Here is a 19934-nt window from a genome sequence, read left to right as displayed (position 1 = left end):
TGTAATATGAATGGGTTGTATTAGACTTAAATAGAATTTAAAAATACAAAGTATAATTAGACATGAAGGCAATATACAGTACTAACGCTTTTTTCTTTGCAAATTTATTTTGTATGGAGGCGCCTTCAGCGTATCAATCAATCTAGATATTGAACTCAAAAGTGATGATAGACGACAGAATATATAAGGGGGAGGGGGGTTTGTTCAAAATTCAAGTGCTTTATTGTGATTCCTGGATTGATAAGGGGAGGGTTTTTTTTTTTTTTTTTTTTTTTTTTTTTTGTTTAAATTCAGGTACGATTTATTCAACAATAAAAATTAAAGATATAGAAATATTAAAAAGTGAGGAAAAGAGCATCTATGATTTACAACAGAACGAATGTGGGAGGGGGAGTTTGTGTTCAAACTCTTTGAGTTAGAGATACGACTACACGCACTATATAAATATAAAATAAAAAAGAGAAGAATCCGTGGATTGAACACGGGACCTAAAGATTTGCAATCTTTCGCTCTACCACTGAGCTAATCCTTCTCTGTTAGCTTCGAGAAGTGAAATTTCTATGAGATCGGCTCGACGAAGCGGAGTTCAACTATTTCCATTTTTAGTATATGAGAGATTTGGTCGCTCTCACTTTACGTAAGCAAGTAGCTCTCTTTCCTCGTCGGAGATTACACCTCTTAGAAATTCCATTCCTTTTTATTTTCTCCAAATTTACAAATTTTATACGCGATCAAATTTTAAACAACGTATTTGATCTATCTATGTTTCTATGTCACACCCCATTATGTTAGTACCCCCATATACACTATAACCTATATTTAATTTAAAGATCAGTACTTATAGATGAGTTAACAAAAAGTATGTTGTATCCAACAGCATATTACTCTTGGATTATTACATAATACCGAAATAAGAGATTGCGGATCCTTATGAAGGTTAGAATTGTCGTATTTGAGGGTAGATGATATACAAATATTAAAGATATAATTCACTTTATGAAGGATAAAGATGAATTATACAATATTGCAAACCAGAAATAATTAGAAACTACATAAACTCTAATATATGAGTACCGTGAATTAAGTGTTGTGTTTAGTTGACAGCATCATATGAGATGTGGAGACCTCGTATACAAATTATACAAGATCCTCACACCTCATTACTGCTGAAATAATATAAAGTAGAGTAGGAAACAAATATAGAATAAGTGATGATTCTTATACGAGATTAGCTACCTCGTATAAGGCTGAACAGGTTGTCATTTAGGATATATAGTTTACTTATTTTGCTATAATACGTTACTATATGACATGGGATAGATAGTAGAATTAATATATGGACATGCAGGATATATTGATTCAACACCAAGGCATAATAGGTTATAAGTACTATTCTCTGCCTTCGGCATAAAGAATGATTACAAGATAATAGTTTGTGATCATCCTTTACAGTAACTGTTCACTCAACTCAAACACCACGCACGAATACTATTTTCCTAATTAATTCTAATTTCCTGCAAGCAGTGCTACATAATGGTTAGCACGGGAAAATAGGTTAGTTGCATGATCATTAGACCAAGCCATGGATACGTTTACAAGTCCACCCGCTCCGGGTAGATGCGTAATCTCCTCAAGGGAGAATTCTATTCTTTTACGGTTCAGAAGACGTACGTCTTCTTTGAGTAGAATAACTCAGCTGCCAGTTTCTAGGTTCCGCAATATGAAGAAGATATTTAAATTTTTGCAGCAGATATTTTTCTTCTCTTGGAACTTAACTTGATTCAAAATAAAGACCTACTAGTTTGATCTCGTTAACTTTTTATTGTTTTAACTAAGTGATATTTAACTCTACAAGTCGTCAAATACCACACCATTATCGAACAAATGGTGAACAACCTATGTCTTTGGTCCGAGAAACGTGATGAAAGTGAAGCAACATTCTACCGGCGGTTCGCTTCAATTCTAGATACTTTGCTGGCGGATACTGGAGTGATCCTTGCTGACGGTGAAACAAGTTTGCAGTCATCGAAGGTGGCTATCGCAATGAATAAGGCAATATTCCACACCAGTGATATGTCCCAAGCTTATGGCCGAAAGATTGATATGATCTTGAAATGCTCATCTAATGTCAAGGTGGATATTTCTAGCAATGAATGGAAAAGAGCCATGATCAGCAAATCGATCAAACTTCACCAGCAATCGAAAAATCTACGCTTGAACACTTCTAACCTATTCAGCCTCAACACCAAGTTTGGAATTAAAATCACCGATGCCATGGATTTTGTGGGAAATTCTGGATACCTGTACGTTCTGCGACTCGTTGAACATGGTCTTGGTCCTGATGATTATATCACTGTCGCTCATTTGGTCACTGATTTAGTCATCCCTACAACCATTGAATCGTTAGGCACAGTGAAAGATACTCTGTGTGGTCTGCTTACTCTCAAGGTAAGATTTTATTTAACAAAAGGAAAAAAAAATGCTAAAGACTGATATGGATTGCGCGAATTTTCCCCCATAGGATCATCTTGTGAGCATTGCTTGGAAAGTCAGATCAGAACTCCATAAAGTTGAACATGCTTCTGTTTTGGAGGACATTTGCCCAACGCCACTGACCGATTTATCCCATCCTAAGTCACCATTTATATTTTTCACACCAAGGAACAACCGTGTACAAAAACGCAAGCTTTTGGAATCAGATGATAATGATGGGAACGACTGTGAACAATTTGTAAAAACTTTTATCTCTTGAATGCAAGGCTAATCGTTTAGTTCTATATTTGACCGTTGCTATTATTCTCTAATTTTTATGAATATCTATCAAGGTTTATCTTATTCGTTGCCTTAAGAAGGATTGTTGTATTTATTAATAGCCATTACCTAAAGCAATAAACCTCGAACTGTTGGATAAACCTATTGTATAATTTATCAATAAGCTCTATCAACAATTAGACAGAATCTCATTGGATGTATGCTTATCCGTTGCGTTACGAAATAAAATGTCATTGTGCGTTGCCTTGAAGCAGGTGTTGTACGCACAGATGTTAAAATGGCCTTGGATCATCAGAACTTTCAGGTTCTATTTCAAAGTCAATTTCATCTGAGTCCTCTTCGAAAGCAATAGGTGAATTATCATTCTGAAGATAATCAAAATACGAGTTGGAAGGAGATATTGGCTGAGGGGAGCTCAAATCATCCTCATATAACGCATTTCTGAATTGCTCTGTTTCTTCTGTTTCTGATTCTTCTCTTGTTAAACCAAGTGATGCATGAAGGTCATTGTCCATAAAATCGTCCATATCAATGTCTTCTGCAGCTGCAACATCGTCACCATTGCTCTGCTGTTGTTCGAAACCTTCATCGTTAGTCACATGCATTGAATCTGATCCTTTTTCTAAAACAACAGACTCAGGTTCTATAGCAATGCCTCTGACGGTAATGTGCTTTCCTATTTGTACTCCATCAATTTGTTTTGCCTGGTAATGTTCCTCCCAAGCTTTTAGATAAGCTGCTATGTCTTTCTGCGAACCTTTCTTGTATTGGGACTTTCTTACAGGACGTAGTAATGGAAGCATAATCCCAAGAGTTGAGGAAGAGGCTAAGAGAGAGCCAAAAGATAGAAAATAATTATAAAAGTCCTCAAAGCAACAAAGAAGTGCTCATCTACACTAGAATGAGTAGAAAGTCATACATATAATTTATACAATGAATTCTTACAAAGAAGGAACTGTGACAGTCTATAAGAGGGGATTTATTTGTCTACATTTTAAACTACAGCAGCTTTTTACATTCGAGAGCGATGAAGTTTACAAGGCTTCACAAACAATCTATTTCAGAAAGTCAGTGACCAACCTCAAAACTACTTCGGGCTTTTCAGCATGCACTATAAGTTGAAAAAAATCATATGTTGCTCTATCAACGCTTTGCCACTGTATACATTTAGGCTCTATACCACTTACCCCAATGGCCTGCACCTTCCACTATTTCTATACTTGAACAAGGAAAGATTGATTCGATTTTTTCTCTACTTTCTAAGAATGGTATACGGTACGGGCTCTTACCACCCGCAATAAATAGTGTTGGCTTGTCATATTTTACTCCATCAGGCACGTCGAAACCTCCAACATCTTTCAGGGATTTACGAAGAGTCTCATAAGGTACACGGAACCTGTATTTGTGGCCGCCGTTTTCTTCAATTCTTTTCAAGTTCGTCAGTAAGAACATGCGCACACCTACATCTGCTTCATATTTGGACAGGATCTTATCTGCTTCACTCTGCTTACTGGGGTTGCTTTCTTCAATCTCCCTCATAGCATCACAATAGGAAGCAAAATTATTGGCCAAATTCATGGACACGGGGGGCATATCTACTACAACTAATTTAGAGATTATATCAGGGTATTTTAATGCAGTTGCCATAACTGCTTTGCCGCCCATTGAATGACCGAGTAGAACAGGCTTCTTCAACTCATGTTCGTTGATGAATTGGTAGAGATCTTCTGACATGAGCTCGTAATTGTGCTCATCGGTGTGTAAGCTGTCACCGTGATTTCGAAGGTCCTATGATTATCTTACTTACGGTTACTATGGATGGTGTAGTGTGTATAAGTCCTGATGCTATGCGTAATTTTTTTTTATTCTACTAACAATAGTGTATATATCTCGAGAAAGTCTTCCGTTTAAAGCTTTTCCCAAGGAAGACCAGTTTTGTTTTGATCCAAACAATCCGTGGCATATAAGTAAAGGGGACGCTGTGCTAGTGCCTTTCGAGAATTTATCGTAAGCTAAGCTTATTGCAGAACTCTTCGCTGTGAATAGTCTTGACTGTAGTAGAACGGGTCCACAAGTCGTTCCCTTCCTAACTGAAGCTTTTAAATGATTCAAAAACATCCTTTTGCTTTTTAGAAAAAATGATCCTTTTGGCGATATTTTGAATAAAATCCGGGGTTAAAAAGTCTCTGAGCGTTGTTGGGAACTGTTGCACATAATTTCCCAAGTTTTAATGTCAAATCCAATACCTTAACACTTTACTTTAGTATTAAGCTTAGTAGAGAGAGAGAGAGTAGGTAAGATATACAGTAGCAAACCCCCACCACCATATACCAAATGTTGATCAGGATCTGAATCTACCTTGAGGTCTATAAAACTTTGTGCTAATACTCTTTCTTGGCTCTAATAAATACTCGAAAACAGGAAAATTCATTTTTCCAAGCTAACGTAGTGGGGAAGGCACTTTCTGATTTTCAAAAGGTGAACAAAGTTAGGTACTTAAACCAATAAAGTGAAAGGGATATGGGTGGTTCAAAGAAATAGCTACGCTTTTATCAAGCAATAACTATTTTAAACTTTTATGGTTTCCCATTAACTCTCAAACGTCTCCCAGACACCATCCAAATAAGGCGACAATATCTTTTGATGGAAAAAGCAGCCAAACTGATTCTATTCAGATTTCTTACAGAGCGAAGACGTAAATAAGGAGCAGTCAAATCCTTTGAATTTCCAAAGGAACATGTCTAGATAAATTTATTACAGCAGCAGATTAACAGAAATGTAAACATCAGTAGGAGGCTAATTTGCTCGTTCATCATAGGAACATACACGAAAGAAAGCCGGGTTTCACCTTCTCACTTCATGCAGCCAAACAAGCAATAACGTGAAATCGTACCTGATTGGAAGTTTTTACCATAAAATTCCGTTGATAGTTACCAAATCAGTCAATAATGCAATAAATTTGGTTCGTTCATTCTTATCATCAGCTGGTTTTGTTCAAAAAAGAAGGGAGAACGAATAAAAAAAGAAAGCAGAGGGTTAGGCAAACTTATATAAACAAGGTCAAAATATTGTTTGGATTTCTCAGTATTTCTTTTCCTTCATTCTTTTGTATTCTTACAATTCGATACAAATACAATTCTCAATACAATTCCAATACAATTCTTAAATAGTTCTATCAAGCCGATTTCTTACTTGGTTTTTATGCCCTTCTTCAATTTCGTAGTTAAATCAAATCATTATTTGCATTTTATCGGTTGAACCCGAACTCTTGATTGGTATACAATTTCACGAATGAATTGATCAAGTCGCTCTCGGTATACACTTCACCCGCACAATTACCTTGTTGCTCGGTTTTGTAATAGTTAGACAAGTCTAGGGCGCTATTGCTCGCCGGTATTGCGTGGTTTTATGGTACTTTGTTAACTTTCAACAAAATGTCTGGAATATCATGGACCTTCATCTAAACCAATGAAAATGTAGAAAGATATCATAATCTCAATGAATATCAAATGATTTGGTACTATCAAAACATACATTGCGACTACGTTAACTTTATATACACTACACACCATTTTCGTCATTCAGGCATTTCTATCTAGCAGCTGTTTACAAGCAACTAACAGCTAGCTTCCTGGGATCTTATCCAACATTGGTAGTCGACATTCTATACCTTGAACAACTGTTAAGTCCCAATTTCGAAATCTTTGAAACACATTGACGAGTTTTTGCTTGCGGCTTTGTATGAGCGCAAGATGATTGGTTTACGCATGTTCTCAAGACGTTTAGGTTACTCCCGTATGGAATATTCATCCGCTCGTAGTCCAAGGTTGCTCTGAATTTCAGAATTTCACTTACGGTATGGTTCGTTGGAAGACGAATACGATTGCAACTGCTTGACTAATACAACTTACTCAACGCTCAATCCTATTGAAGATTGCAACCTTCGCTGTATGGAACACTGGTCAACTCATTGGTGCTTGAACGATTCGACTTCAACTCATCGTCGAATATTGTTTGATAGGGGGTTTACATTATTGATGTACCTTTTGCAAGCATCTGACGTTTCCATTTCTTTACATAGGTTCCTTTTGACTCTTTGGCTAAGGAACTATTGTCTTTCCCAACTCGCAGTCTCTCATCGTACATCATTCCCTTCTTTTTCTGTTCAGACACTTTCACTTTTCGACTTCCATTTCCAGTTCCCCATCTTAATCCCTCAGCTTTTTTGTTGGGTTTGGTTATGCTGTCCTAATGATTGGTGTTTGTGTGACTTTGGGGTCCTCTAAGAGGACATGGTGTGTTAATTTCAGTATTTCTTACAGTTATTTCAACTTTTGGAAAATTATTGGATTGTTATTCTTTTTTGGATTGGTTCACCACAGGAAAAATATTCGACTCCTACTATGTTTGAAATTTTGTATGCTTTTTTTTCTAAGTTGGATACAAGAATGGTTCTTGCAGAATCTTAGAATTCTAAGTTTGGAATTTAACTGGGGCTGAGATGATTTGAGATACCTTTTTTAGCAAATCACATCAAGAAGCAAGTCAACGTATCAAGCTCCATCAAAAGACAAATTCAAGGGAACCAAGATCATTTTTAATCATAAACAAGTAGATAGTTGTCTATTTTTATATAGATAGTTGTCTAGTCCAGTAATTGTCTAGTAATTGTTTATTGGTGTTAATTGTAATTCGAATGTTCTAATAAAGTTACATTGTTTGCCGCCTGCCTTAATTACCTTTACTATTCGTTCTTGAAAGGAAAAAACATAATGTTTAGTTTTGAGCTCTAATCAGTTGGCTTTTCTAATGCACGTATACTCGAAAGGAACACGATACTACCATTGTTTGTAAAAAGTAGTATGTTGATGTGTAATATTATGGCACACAGTTACACTTGAATCATGTCAACCTTTCTGTGTATGGTTGTCAACTTGTAGAATATAATGGAGACAAAATACCGCCACTATATGGATGTTCACCATTACTGTCAGTTATAGGCAGTGAATATATAACCGATTTTATTCATTAAACTCATGTTCAAAATATTTGTCTTTGTGCTTTTCTGCATCATCGCAAAATTACATTTGTTGCCATTATCACACAGCCTTTTTATTACCACCCTGTCCATAAGAAAGATTTCTCTGCGTCAGATAGAAAAACATTGCAGCGATATTCCTCTATCTCACGCATTCAATTGCCATATATTGACTACGTATTCTAAGCGGCTTAAGCATTATCGACATCTACTGCAGCAACTGAAAACAATTAACGCAAAAACAATGACAAGCTATGCTGTTATTCAAAATGAAAGCCCTTAACGTGAATAAAGTTCCTTTGATGGTTGCATTTATGAACTTTAGCATAGGTGTGGCATTGCAGATGCCTCAGAAAAAAAATGTAGTTCTTGCTTTTGCATGAATGCAATCCATATCCGCAAGAAATTCAAAAGCCAAGTTAAGTGATAGCGTTTGCCTTGTTTTGGGATATATTGCTTACATAAAGCGATCCCTTCTTTTTTTGGTATGTATCAAACGAACATTACGGAAATCGTATGAAAACTTATTTATTACGATATGGAAGAAAGACAAAAAGGTATTTTAATAGCAAAATGTATATCATCTCCAGAAGAGTAACAGGAAGGGCTACCAGATGGAATACAAAGGTCATCGAAGGGTTTCAATGGATATTCTGACAGCAAATGAAATTACAGCCATTTCTGTAATCAGGACAGCATGTAAACCCTTCCGGGCAACGGCGGACACCAGAACAAGGATCGCGGAAGCATGATACATTCAATAAATTGGGACATTGCTGCCCATGAGAAGTGCCACATAAGCTATTGTTCTCTAAAGTGTTCGCTTTTACAGATAGGCCCATGATATTGAGAACAAGGAGAGCAATATTAAATCTTGATAAAAGCTTCATTTGGTGGTTAAGAAAAGGAAGAGTTTGAAAAAGAATCAAATATCTTCTATTAATTTGAATTTTTTAGTTGATAAATTGAGAGAAACCGATCATTTGCAATTTTGTTCATAATGCAATGCGTGGTTTGTGTGACTATTGATTCAAAAGACGAGACGTGCATGGATTGCACAAATTAAGGGGTTTAATGACATACTATGGATTGACATGGTTAGAAATTGCCTACTGCCAAAGTAACTCCCTGTCCAAATTGTTGCCTTGGCTATTTTATGTGTTCTGCCCCGTTAAGCTGAAACTCATAGCTGGAATCAAATGCTATTTTTTTCTGATCTGTCAATCACTTCAGTAGGTGAGCTTAATTTAGCAATAAAGTGTCGGTAAGTTGTTCCCTATTTCTATAGAAACATACGATGTCTGATACAAGACTTGACATGATTTATTTCCAATGAACTCTAGAGCCAAGCTCATCGTACACATGTTTTTATTGCCGACGGTCTGTCTATAGCTGTCTTCTATCCTATGTAAACTATCAGCATCAGAATGAAGGGCTGCCAACATTTTCAATTATTGATTTGGTTTTTCTTCATTGTTCAATTGAGTCAAGCTATGTGCTTTTGGCCAGTAATTATTGTAGCAGCTAAGCAAATCCAGTAAAACCTTCATCAAAATAGAAAGCATTACAACTCTCGTCTAAAGTTTGAGCAGACGAGGTTTCTGATGTCTTGTATACACATCTACATCTATCATTCGAAAATTGCAGTCCGCTCCTTCTTGAACAAAAACATTGGGGGTTTTGATAGACTACAAAATGGAGCAATTGATAATATATCTTTAGATCTTCGATATACTTTAAAAGTAAATTTTTATTGCTGAAACATCGCGTCATCTGCCCTTCATCTATGATTCTGATTTCACTTGTATGTGATGCTTCCCTATCCAGCTGAAGTGTTATACTCTCCCTTTTAATCACAGGTATCAAAAAAAAGGAAGGAAAAGCGTGCCGGTACCATTGATTTATTAATTTCTTATATTCATGTCGGCTCGTCAGGTAAAAAAAACAACCCAAAAACGTAACAGCAAAAAGCAAAGATAGAATGACTTTTTCCTGAATGAGTCTGAAACAAATACAGGTGTATTTTGGATTTTCATATGATTCTTAACCAAGTACTTGCTACCATTTATGGACGGGAGCGGGGGTCAAAAAATAAATAAATGGTTTATCGTACGGTTTTTTCTTTTCATTTGCCATTTATGCCAATGCACTTCAGGATAACTACATAGGTAAAATAGTAGGATGGCGATACACAGTTTCTTACCATTCTAATAAAACTGAGATTGAACTAATGCATGGTTAGTTCATGGATTTCTTACTCATTTTCAAGCGTCGTAGATCACTTCTCTCCATTGACAAAACGATTAAATAGATGGAATAAGATATTTATTAGGCACTTTTAGGTACATGATATAAAGTAAAAGAGGCAAAACATGGTACAGGAAATTAAATTTTTTTACAGTAGCGCTTGAGTTGTGAGATGTATGTTTTCTTTGAAAGCAAAGAAATGCTATGAAAAAGTTAATGTATATATAACAGTATGTATGTATAAGGTGTGTATAGCTTGATATAAAGGGAAAAAAAGTTCGTCAATTTTCTTCTGTTTAACCCTTGAGTTCACCCCAAAGGAAAGGGAAGATAGTGGAACAGGAGGTAATGAAGACAGTCAAAGCTCTGTATAAGTTAAAAGGAAGACTGATGATTCCTCCTTCAGTTACCATGAGATAGATGGAGTACATTGCAACCATAAAGAAGTGATAAATAAGAACAACAGGGTTTTGAGTCATACCAGCGAGCAGGTTCATGGGTCCTTCCGAGCAATAACCACCCTTCTTGAGATATTCGAAACAGCCTCTTTGCATGACCATCATATCAGAAGATTGAGCAGCAAAAACTGAATAAAGAGACATAGCCAAACAATTGATACAAGCAGAGTAACGCTTACGCTTCCAGTGGAAAGCATCCATGGCTTGGATGATCAATTCACTTTCAGTAAAGGAAGGAATGTTTTCTTTGGAAAGAAGGTCACGAACCGTCAATACATCTTCAAGAGCAACGGTCATACCTCCACCAGTCAAGGGAGAACGGACGTTAAGAGCGTCACCTAAAAGGATAGTACCATCACGCTGATTGATGGAAGGAGGAAGAAAACCGCTGGGCATAGGTCTTAAGCGTTCAGTTTGGAGAGCTTCCATGAATTTAGCTTGCATATTTTGAGGTAATTGAGGACAGACGACATCCTCCATATATTTCTTGAGTTCACCATTAGAGACCTTGGGCAATTCACCAGGAACGTCCACAAGGACACGGACATCATTAGGAGCAATTTGGTACATCAAAATAGGAGAAGGCTTAGCCATAGCAATGAAACCCTTTTGTGGAAAAGGCAGTTCAAAGTCGTGGAGTAAGAAACCGACAAAGTGTGAGATTACGTTGGTTTGACGTGTGGTGAAATCTCGTCTGAATTTGGAAAAAATACCATCGCACACAAGAGTCAAAGGGGCGTAAATCTTTTGTTCAGGTCCCTCCTTTTCAGAAGCAACAACGCCAATAACCTTATCGCCGATGTCTTCTGTCAAAAGACGCAAAACAGTCATTTCTTTTACTGTAACATTTTCGGTATTGGCAGCAGATTTTCTCAAATTTTGAATAAAACGACCGTGATGGAAAGCAATGCCGCGTTGTTGTTTTCCAGTATAAGGGTCTTTGTTGTAAGGAAGTTCGACCAATTGACCTTGACGATATACACTGTAACCAGTACAAGTAATACCATCAATACCTTCAGTGCATTCTAGATGTTGAAATTATAAATGATCAGCTTTTTGACTCTTTATCTGTTTAACAGTCCTCCTTCTTTCAAACCCATTGTCCCAGTATGCTATTTATCTCATTTTTCCTTTTCAAACGACTACACATCCTTGTGTTTCCCAGACTCTCACAAACACTCGCCACAAAATCGGCTTCCCTTTCAGATATTTATCGTGTTACTTACGTTCCATGCCAAGTTTTCTTAAAGCGTGCATACCACCAGGTTGCATCAATTCGCCAACAATTCTATCAGGTTCACTTAAATCACGTTCAAGCAATAAGACCTTACGACCATCTTCACCAAAGGCCTTAGCAGCGGCAGCGCCGACGACACCAGCACCGACAATGATCATGTCGTATTCAGTTGAGGGATTCGTGGTAGGAGTAGGGGTGATAGGAGTAGACATGTTGAAATGAATTTAAAAGTGATAGTTCTGCCCAAAAAACTTTAAGAATATATATGTTGAATATGTTTGTAACGTATATTATCAATATACTCTTTGGTAATTACAATCTATAAAATACTATTGTAAGGGAAAAAAGAAAAATGAACACGAAAAAAAAAAAATAAGATAAAATAAAGCTTTTGGCGGGACTTCGTGGTATTTATATCCAATTTTAGGCTTCACAATTGAAGTGAAACAAAGCGAAACAACATGCGATTTTTGCATCCGCAATAAACGAACAAACAGGTCCAAGCCCGGGTGCACAGACAATCTTGAGAAAAATTTATTCTGCAAGTGATCTACGGATACTGTTACAGCAGGAAGAAGTCGTTAATTCTCGTACCATACTTTGTCCCTTACTTCATATTCATAATTCTCGTATCATAAGTAGCCGCCCAAAAGCATTATGTCAAGTATTTTATACAGCATATCAGTAGCTGATTTATTTCAGTAACTCTTTCGTATACACTAATTCATTTTATAAATATGAAGACGACATGATTTGATGGGGCTATACGAAGGGTTATTCTGCATATATTACCATATATGAGCTAAAAATATTCAGTATGGAACCTTTTTCTTACAATTCTCCCGATTTTGAACTAACGTATGGATTTGCAAAACTAATTGTGCAAATTGCTCAAGAATCCTTTGAACTGCACTGCAACCAAGAATAATGATTTTTTGTTGTTGACGATGCAGATCAAATATTTGAAAATAACGACAAACTGTTCGACAATCTGTATTCAAACAGTCGCTCTAATTTTTACAGATTCGTAAGAGTATAAAAGCAATAAACTGCTCTAATTTGCAGTTACTGGTATTTCAAGTTATTTTATTGCTGTAGCATCTATACTGTAGCTGTCCTCGTGTTATGGCTATTGATGAGCTCCGAGATTAACTCAGTTTGCCAGGCATAAAAAAACCTTATGACTTGCTACTTACCAAAGAAGCATACTGTGCGATATCAATGGCATTTCAGAAGTACGTAAACTAATGAAGATAATAGTACAAAATTCTCTCGACGTTTTGGTTAAGCAAATTATGTTTATGAGTAAAGTATTGACCTTGTTAAGATATATATTTGTTGAACAAAAAAACAAAAAAAAAAAAGACAAAAGAAAAATCCTGGCGTGCTGTCGAAAATATTCCTCGTAAAAATCACGATAGCAATTGGAACTCTTGGGCATTCGCCTTGTTACTCCTTAGTGAACAATGAATGCGACGCTTCAGACACATACGCTCAAATTACCAGAGCAAAACCTTTTCAAAAAGCATCTCCATACAGTATTCGATCTATTCGCTATACATGTCTAAAATTGTACACTTTGAACTATGCCGTCTTTAGTAAAGACACGCTGTTTACAACGATCCATTTTCAAATAATAGTTTAGACAATTGGACTTTCATCGCTGAAGATGGCAATACCAGTTATTTTATAGAATTGTTCTTGAAGCTCTTATTATGCAAAAGTCTTAGAAAAAGCGAAGATCTTTCATTCCAAAGTATTATTGTTCATAATGAACAGTGAAAGAGCGTGTACATGCTCCTTAAAGAGAAAAATTTGCAATAACATGGCTTGTTAGAATTGATCAAATACTATAAAGCCTTATAGCTGTTATTACAGTTTTTTATGGTTTAGTGAGAGTATAACAGTCTACATTAAGCCGTAGTAACCATAATTTCCTACTTATTAATAGTAACTCTGAGATATACCCTAGAGACATAGGGTGCTCGTTGGCTGTTGCTAAATACTTCATTGTTGAAGTGTCCATGTAATGGAAAATCGAACGCTACACAATAAATATCTGCTTTTACTTTTCTTAAAGCTAACTCAACTCAATTAATCGAGTTCGTTAACCTTCATTGCTGAGATAAATTGCTCAATACTCTCATCAAGCCTAAATTTTCAGCAAATCTCTTATGCACATACAAGCAGATATGTGTATAAATATCTAGAGCCAGACATAATGTACGTCTTTAATAGCTATGTTTACTTCATACAGTTTTCTCTTAATTCTCGAAATAGTGGGTGAGACAATTTCCAACTTCCTTTAGAGTAAGACTTAATGCCTCAAGCAAATGCTTGTAAAGGCGCTATATACACAATTTGACCGACTATATATCACAAACCCATCCATATTGATTCACTTTCGTTGCAGCAATTTACTTTGGAATTACGTGGAACAGATGCTAATTTCACTTTATAGTTCCTTCCTCTCTTACCAGACAACTGAAATGGAGGATTTATTTAGGGAGAAATTCCAAAACTCAAGGCTTCAGACTATAGCCAGCATCATTAAAGCTTGATAACTGAAACCATTACGAAACAGAAGACAAGACATGTCATAAACCTCCTGCTATCAAAGAACAAGAATCAGACGAAACCGATAGATGAATGCCTCTTTTCAGAAGGTGAAACCGCGCGGTCGTTTGTCTACGTTAAATATTTCCTTTGATTGCATTACCTAGCTTTCCTTCTTTGCATTTATAATTCGTACAAACTCATAAAAACAACAAGTAATAGTTCTTATTGCATACTTTCATCGTCGAAAGGATATTTATCAAAAAAATGAAGATAGCAATCGGTAATGTCTTTTAAGTGTTTAATATTGAAGTTGATCATTAATTTCCGTTTCTCTATCTCCTGCTGCCAGCGTCAATCCTAAGCCAGCTTGTGCTCTTTGCAGCTGGCCGCATGGACAGCCTTTCTACTCCATTGTCATTACCAGCTATTACCTACAACGTCATCTCTCTCGTACCACAGAATCAAAGTATGGGTGTAATTGTGGATGGTCAGTTTTATCCTTTAGATACGGTTAATGAGGCCTCCTTTTTATTGCATTCCGGTCAAGCACCCAGGGCTGAGAAAGGCTATAGTTATGCCATTGTTGAAAAGGAAAGTCCCAGCAATATTGTCGATCAAGAGTCGTTTTTGCGTGATCCAATGACTATTGGGGATGCAACTTTGAACGAATACTATAATCGATCCTGGAATTCAATGAAACTTGCTCAAATACCTCAGATTATGGAGCCTTTGCCGATAATACACCGACTGAACAACAACTTGCATATTGATGGTGAAATTCCTACTATTCACATTGTTGGTAACCAATCTGCCATTGACTACCTCCATCAAAATTCAGTTGAAGACATCAATATTAATGGCATAAATGTTACATACATCAGGTCAGTACAGCTTGTCTTTTTAATGAACTGCTTTGCTTGCAGTTAGCTAACCTTCTATATTTCTCCATGAAAAAAAAAAATGAAACAAAAACCCCACATCTGATCGCTTAATATTAGTCCAAATGACATAAAGACATTTTATAATGTCTCTTTTGCCATTGCTGGTCATAGTACTCGCAGTAGGCCTAAATTATCTTACAAAATTGAGATCGGTAAAGAGAATACCAATCAAGACAAAGATCTATACGGTCATCGACAGTTCAAACTTAGAGCCATGTATGCAGATGCATCCTACATGCGTGACGAGCTAGCTTATAAAATTACAGAATCAATCGGTCTTCCTTCATCTCAGCACTCTTACGCCCGGGTTTATATCAACGGCCAAGCCGTAGGTTTATTTGGTGTAGCAGAAATATTCAAAACACAATGGATTAAAAATGTGTTCAATAACGGAGAAGAGTTTGAGAATGGCGCACTGTACGAAGCAACTCTAGGCGCCTTTAGGAGAGAACGTCGTCCTGGAGAACCACCTCGTAAGCGTCCTGGAGGCCGTGAACCAAGAGAGGCTCCTTCAGACCTGTCTTACCTGGGTCCTAACTTAACAGTCTACAAGGGCTACTATCCTGATAAAGGCCATGCTTCGAAGGTGGTCGGCGCCAACTATACTAAAATCATGGAATTCACGAAATTTATTTCTGAGCAACCCAACATGACAGCAACTGTCGATGACTCATTTGCTCCTCTTTGGGAAGAAAAAATCGATGTTACGAGTTTCTTACGTGCTCTAGCACTTGAAATTGTTATCTCAAACTGTGATGCTTATTTGACGATGGCGACCAATTATGTCTTATACGACGATAGGACCACCGGACGTTTAGTGATGACGGAACAAGATTTCGATTTAACTATGGGAAATACTTTTTATGAACCTGAACTCATGTACAATGGAAACTACTCTTTGTTTCCTGGAATGGTTCAGCGACCTTTGTCTTCACGGCTATTAAAGGTGCCAAAATTTCGGCAAGAATTCGAAAGACTGATACTGAATATGACGGAATTTTTGGTGAACCCCACCGTTTTGGGGCCACGTATTAATGATCTCTACAATTTTTTGAAAGAGGATGTTGCTTGGGATAAATCTTTACCTCGCTTGGGCCCCAAAAAGCCAAGTAGTGGTCCTAGACTTAGACCTGACATTCCATTTGACACGGCTGTTAATGGAAACACTGGCGACATGAGGCATCTCGCTTTAAAGGAATGGGTCGAACTACGAAGCAAAAATACGTTGGATTTTTTTAAACAATCAGCTACTTGATTTGACTTAACATTCGGTGAATAATTACATATAAAATTTCGCCGCTTTTTATAGTCATGAATTAGTCTTTACTTTTTTATTTTCTTTTCTTATTGTATACTTTCATAAAATAAAGCTTCATTTCGGAAAGGTTGGATGATGGAGCTTCCTCTTCCCGGGTTGGTTTTCTTTTTATTTTAAGGTAGAGCTTCTTTTCGTTCCTGAGATTGAATGCGTTCCTTTTTCACGCGTGCGTGATTGAGAGACTGTATTTAAATACGCGGCATTTGTGGCGACACAAAAGTAGCATTTCTAGATTTTCCTTGTCATTGTTTTCTGCTGTCAACTCTGTTCTGTTACCTTCTCTGTTTGAATAGAAAGCTGGAGACTAAACTAAATGGATCTTGACGACTACTATAATCTCGACTTTATATTAGCAGAACAAACGGTAAAGCAAGATGTCATGAGAAAAACAAATCAAGCAGATCTAATCGATGAAGAAATGGAAACAGCGATCAACTAACTATTCCTGGGCTTATATAACAAAGAGAATACCATGTATAGCGCTTCAGGATTTTGACGAGAGAGCAAACCTCACAGGCGATAAAACAAAAGTAATTAAAGAAACAACCCTTCATGATAATACCTTCACATTTTAGATTGTTCGAGCAATAACTTTTTTATTTTGTAGGTGAAGAAAAACTCAAAGATAGAAATGCCGTTTTGGATGGCCAAGCCGTTAGGCATATTTGTGTAATATTCATATAATGTTTTTTTCTTACCAAAATTTTGAGATCAAGATTTGAGATGATTAATATTCCTATCAATTCTTTTACCACTGCAATTAGAGCTCGAGAGCATGAGTAAGTGCAATGACAAATCTCTTAAAGTAAAAAAAAAAGAGACACCAAGCTGATTTTCTACCTCTATTCCACCCAATTAAAGGACGCTTCTCACTATGTTATTACCACGGATGTACGGCACAAAAATGCGGAATGCGCTAGCAGCGGGTGCTTCAAGTGTAGATCTCAGATCGATCTGTCCTTACTATTATATTTTTGCCTGCCAAGTGTTAGGTGCTCTTGAGGATGAACAATTGCCGGACATTTTAGAAAAGGTACAAACACGTCGACTGTTCATTGAATATCTCCTCTGATTAACTCAAACTGCTAACAATACCAAAATAAGGCTTTTCTAATTAGATTGCGTGATATCATGGATTTTTCAAAAACGGAGGGTTCTACCTTAGGTCATGAGTTTGTACGAAAATTGGATGAAACCGAAATGGGATGTAAGTAGAAACACTGAGGCAACGAAATAGAAATAACAATAGTTACTGGAGTACGCGCTTTTTTGAAGAGTCCCTTATACTTCACTATTTCATTACATAATAGTATTCAGAGTGGGGAAAGCTAGCGCTGCTCAAGCGCGTCGTTGGGAAGAGAGAAATATCAATTCTATCAATGCTTTTGATCTGAAAGCAAGAAGGCAATAATTTTTTTTAGATTAAATTTGACCAAAAGGAATTACTGTTTTACCGTTTTCCTAAAGATACCGGATAATTTATATATCAACACAACCAATAAAAATGTGATGCAGTTACAAATGTGAATACACTTTCTAGAGCTGCGGCCATTTCACTTCCGTCCTTTTTTCCTTTCCCTTTCCTCGTGAAGTTCTCTTTCTTTCACGTTTATCGATTTTCTTTCTATTTCTCTTTCTTTTTCGCTATACAGTATGTCGAACTCTGCTTCAACAGCGGCGTCAAACACACCGTCAGAGAAAGCTAATTTACCACGTCTTACACTCCGTACTTACAAATCCAGCGATCATGACCAAGTAGATCATCTATTCTACAGTACCTATTTTGCTTTAGTGCCAGAAGGTGTCAAAAGCAAAATCAAAAGCTTTACATTTTGGGTGCTGTGGTTCATGTTCTACAGTTATCTATTATCGCTTATTCCAGTGGTTTTAGCTGGCATGAATTGGCCACAGTGGGCTAGCACCGTGTTGAATATATTTATTTCTTTTGCTTGGTTTGTGGTGTCGTTTGCTGGAGTCTTTATTTATACAGACAGATTTGAAGTAGTTGATAAAGTAGAGAAGGCGCGTCAGAATGACCTTAGCGATCCCGAAATTTATTATCTGAACTGGACAAAAGAAGAAGTTGTCTGCCAAGACGATGATGGCGATTATGAAGATAACAAGGATAGCAGCAATAATGATAGGGTCCATTTGGTGGAAACCGATAGCAGCCATAATAAGTCAGCATCCTCCAAAAAGAAGAAACGAGTTACGTTTGATAAAGATGCTAAACCAGCCACGGAAGTTGTTCGTGTACAGAAACCGATTGATCAGCAAGCGCCTTCTCATTTTTGGGTTTTATGTCTGGACAATCGACCTTGCGGTATCGTCGGTTTGGCTCATTATAAGCAACGTGTTTATTCCAACAGTCCAGTACAACCAGCTGCTTGGAAGCTTATGCTCGCAGCTTTTTTTGAACGCTATCACATACCTACACCAGCTTTCTTGTCGAACATTCACAACAGTATGCCCATGCCTATTTTTGCCGAAGCACATGAACCAGGTGTAGCCACACTACAACGATTGGCGGTGAAATCGGACTATCAGAATTGTGGATTGTCTACTATTTTGATCGACCGTGCTATTTCGTATGCGTATGAGAAGGGATTGGAGCGTGTAGAAGCCACGACAAACGAGTTGGAAACTAAAGCAGCGAGCATCCTAGAACAACATCATGGATTCAAACTCGTTAAGAAGGTACAAAAAGGTCGCTTTGGGCAATATGAAAAGCTGTGGTCTTGCGATGTAAAGCAATGGATGGAAACTCACGAGGAAAATGCAAAGACTTATATGAAGAGCAACGCTAAGAATTAGTCTTTCCGGACGAGTATAACAAGATGAACCTCCATAAAAAGTAAAGGCTTTGTATATATGTTTTCTTCTACTCCATTTGTATAAAATATTTGCATCCAATAACAGGGACAATAAAAAAGTACAGCATTGATTTTCATGAGGCGTGCCAAATGCACATATTGTAGCTGGCTTGAAACAGAGAAGGAACTTTGGACCTCACAGCTTTTTTTTCTTCACATTGTTAAAGAGGACATCAAGCTCATCATTAGGCGGAATTATACGTTAGAACGCTTCGAAAAGCAATAAAAGAATGTTTTATAAAGGTGAAAAAAAAAAAGTTATTTAAAAAAAAAACAACGGAAGAACCGTCAAACCACATATAGCCAAGGTATTATGGTTCAATCTGTTTTCTGCTATAAAAATATAATTTTTCGTATATTCGACAAAGTGAAATGTGGGTCTAATGATACAGTAAGAAAAATAACTCCGTAAATGCTTTCTTTTTTTTAATGTGCCACAAAATCAAAAGCCTATGTTAAGATAGCTCTGTTATAAAAAACAGATACTTGGG

At 36.8% G+C, this 19934-nt stretch overlaps 9 protein-coding genes and 1 non-coding gene across 10 annotated transcripts; 5 read left to right on the top strand and 5 right to left on the bottom strand.

Annotated features, from left to right (window-relative positions):
• Window positions 1-460: 460 nt before the first annotated feature.
• BDF20DRAFT_t7 lies at window positions 461-532 on the bottom strand. The gene has a single exon. It is a non-coding gene; the product is annotated as a tRNA-Cys (tRNA).
• A 1236-nt stretch (window positions 533-1768) lies between these two features.
• On the top strand, window positions 1769-2898 carry BDF20DRAFT_54440 (uncharacterized protein). The gene has a single exon (XM_053075712.1). It carries the CDS (start codon window positions 1885-1887, stop codon window positions 2491-2493), a length of 609 nt encoding a protein of 202 aa, XP_052940909.1. The 5' UTR covers window positions 1769-1884; the 3' UTR covers window positions 2494-2898.
• BDF20DRAFT_54555 (uncharacterized protein) lies at window positions 2769-3711 on the bottom strand. Its single transcript, XM_053075715.1, has 2 exons — window positions 3692-3711; window positions 2769-3598 (listed from the first exon to the last, which is right to left on the bottom strand). The coding sequence occupies exon 2, from the start codon at window positions 3573-3575 to the stop codon at window positions 3045-3047; it is 531 nt and encodes a 176-aa protein (XP_052940908.1). The 5' UTR covers window positions 3576-3598; window positions 3692-3711; the 3' UTR covers window positions 2769-3044.
• Window positions 3712-3827: 116 nt separating this feature from the next.
• Window positions 3828-4890, bottom strand: BDF20DRAFT_810727 (Alpha/Beta hydrolase protein; the record flags this gene model as incomplete). The annotated part of the gene is made up of 3 exons (XM_053076619.1): window positions 3828-3883; window positions 3960-4560; window positions 4648-4890. The coding sequence occupies 3 exons, from the start codon at window positions 4888-4890 to the stop codon at window positions 3828-3830; spliced, it is 900 nt and encodes a 299-aa protein (XP_052940907.1).
• A 1521-nt stretch (window positions 4891-6411) lies between these two features.
• Window positions 6412-6918, bottom strand: BDF20DRAFT_831668 (uncharacterized protein; the record flags this gene model as incomplete). Its single annotated transcript, XM_053078471.1, has 3 exons — window positions 6412-6602; window positions 6628-6669; window positions 6816-6918. 3 exons carry the CDS (start codon window positions 6916-6918, stop codon window positions 6412-6414), a joined length of 336 nt encoding a protein of 111 aa, XP_052940906.1.
• Window positions 6919-7505: 587 nt separating this feature from the next.
• On the top strand, window positions 7506-8759 carry BDF20DRAFT_845683 (uncharacterized protein). Its single transcript, XM_053079700.1, has one exon. It carries the CDS (start codon window positions 7809-7811, stop codon window positions 8091-8093), a length of 285 nt encoding a protein of 94 aa, XP_052940905.1. The 5' UTR covers window positions 7506-7808; the 3' UTR covers window positions 8094-8759.
• Window positions 8760-9952: 1193 nt separating this feature from the next.
• Window positions 9953-12139, bottom strand: BDF20DRAFT_845679 (squalene epoxidase-domain-containing protein). Its single transcript, XM_053079699.1, has 3 exons — window positions 11742-12139; window positions 10045-11540; window positions 9953-9970 (listed from the first exon to the last, which is right to left on the bottom strand). The coding sequence occupies exons 1-2, from the start codon at window positions 11962-11964 to the stop codon at window positions 10354-10356; spliced, it is 1410 nt and encodes a 469-aa protein (XP_052940904.1). The 5' UTR covers window positions 11965-12139; the 3' UTR covers window positions 9953-9970; window positions 10045-10353.
• A 2364-nt stretch (window positions 12140-14503) lies between these two features.
• BDF20DRAFT_997476 (coth protein-domain-containing protein) lies at window positions 14504-16526 on the top strand. The gene is made up of 3 exons (XM_053085439.1): window positions 14504-14591; window positions 14661-15192; window positions 15310-16526. The coding sequence occupies exons 1-3, from the start codon at window positions 14576-14578 to the stop codon at window positions 16505-16507; spliced, it is 1746 nt and encodes a 581-aa protein (XP_052940903.1). The 5' UTR covers window positions 14504-14575; the 3' UTR covers window positions 16508-16526.
• A 184-nt stretch (window positions 16527-16710) lies between these two features.
• Window positions 16711-18099, top strand: BDF20DRAFT_845675 (uncharacterized protein). Its single transcript, XM_053079698.1, has 7 exons — window positions 16711-16934; window positions 17035-17100; window positions 17178-17239; window positions 17335-17349; window positions 17432-17603; window positions 17675-17777; window positions 17881-18099. The coding sequence occupies exons 1-7, from the start codon at window positions 16884-16886 to the stop codon at window positions 17979-17981; spliced, it is 570 nt and encodes a 189-aa protein (XP_052940902.1). The 5' UTR covers window positions 16711-16883; the 3' UTR covers window positions 17982-18099.
• A 181-nt stretch (window positions 18100-18280) lies between these two features.
• On the top strand, window positions 18281-19042 carry BDF20DRAFT_800186 (uncharacterized protein; the record flags this gene model as incomplete). Its single annotated transcript, XM_053076356.1, has 2 exons — window positions 18281-18715; window positions 18770-19042. Coding segments are annotated over 2 exons (708 nt in total), but the record flags the coding sequence as incomplete, so codon positions are not given.
• Window positions 19043-19934: the final 892 nt, after the last annotated feature.

This window comes from Mycotypha africana (assembly GCF_025528875.1).
Source record: "Mycotypha africana strain NRRL 2978 chromosome Unknown BDF20scaffold_1, whole genome shotgun sequence".
In the NCBI taxonomy this organism is placed as follows: domain Eukaryota; kingdom Fungi; phylum Mucoromycota; class Mucoromycetes; order Mucorales; family Mycotyphaceae; genus Mycotypha; species Mycotypha africana.
This window is presented reverse-complemented; position numbering and strand designations above follow the sequence as displayed.

Excerpts from the sequence above, each read along its gene's own strand:
- BDF20DRAFT_54555 (XM_053075715.1), bottom strand. The coding sequence starts at position 3,575 with ATGCTTCCATTACTACGTCCTGTAAGAAAGTCCCAATACAAGAAAGGT.
- BDF20DRAFT_54440 (XM_053075712.1), top strand. The coding sequence starts at position 1,885 with ATGGTGAACAACCTATGTCTTTGGTCCGAGAAACGTGATGAAAGTGAA.
- BDF20DRAFT_845679 (XM_053079699.1), bottom strand. The coding sequence starts at position 11,964 with ATGTCTACTCCTATCACCCCTACTCCTACCACGAATCCCTCAACTGAA. Across the intron at positions 11,541-11,741 it reads AAGAAAACTTGGCATGGAAC|AATGCACTGAAGGTATTGAT; the intron begins GTAAGTAACACG and ends TTCAACATCTAG.
- BDF20DRAFT_845683 (XM_053079700.1), top strand. The coding sequence starts at position 7,809 with ATGTTCAAAATATTTGTCTTTGTGCTTTTCTGCATCATCGCAAAATTA.
- BDF20DRAFT_845675 (XM_053079698.1), top strand. The coding sequence starts at position 16,884 with ATGGATCTTGACGACTACTATAATCTCGACTTTATATTAGCAGAACAA. Across the intron at positions 17,101-17,177 it reads TCACAGGCGATAAAACAAAA|GTGAAGAAAAACTCAAAGAT; the intron begins GTAATTAAAGAA and ends TTTATTTTGTAG. Across the intron at positions 17,604-17,674 it reads TGCCGGACATTTTAGAAAAG|GCTTTTCTAATTAGATTGCG; the intron begins GTACAAACACGT and ends TACCAAAATAAG.
- BDF20DRAFT_997476 (XM_053085439.1), top strand. Across the intron at positions 15,193-15,309 it reads ATAAATGTTACATACATCAG|TCCAAATGACATAAAGACAT; the intron begins GTCAGTACAGCT and ends GCTTAATATTAG.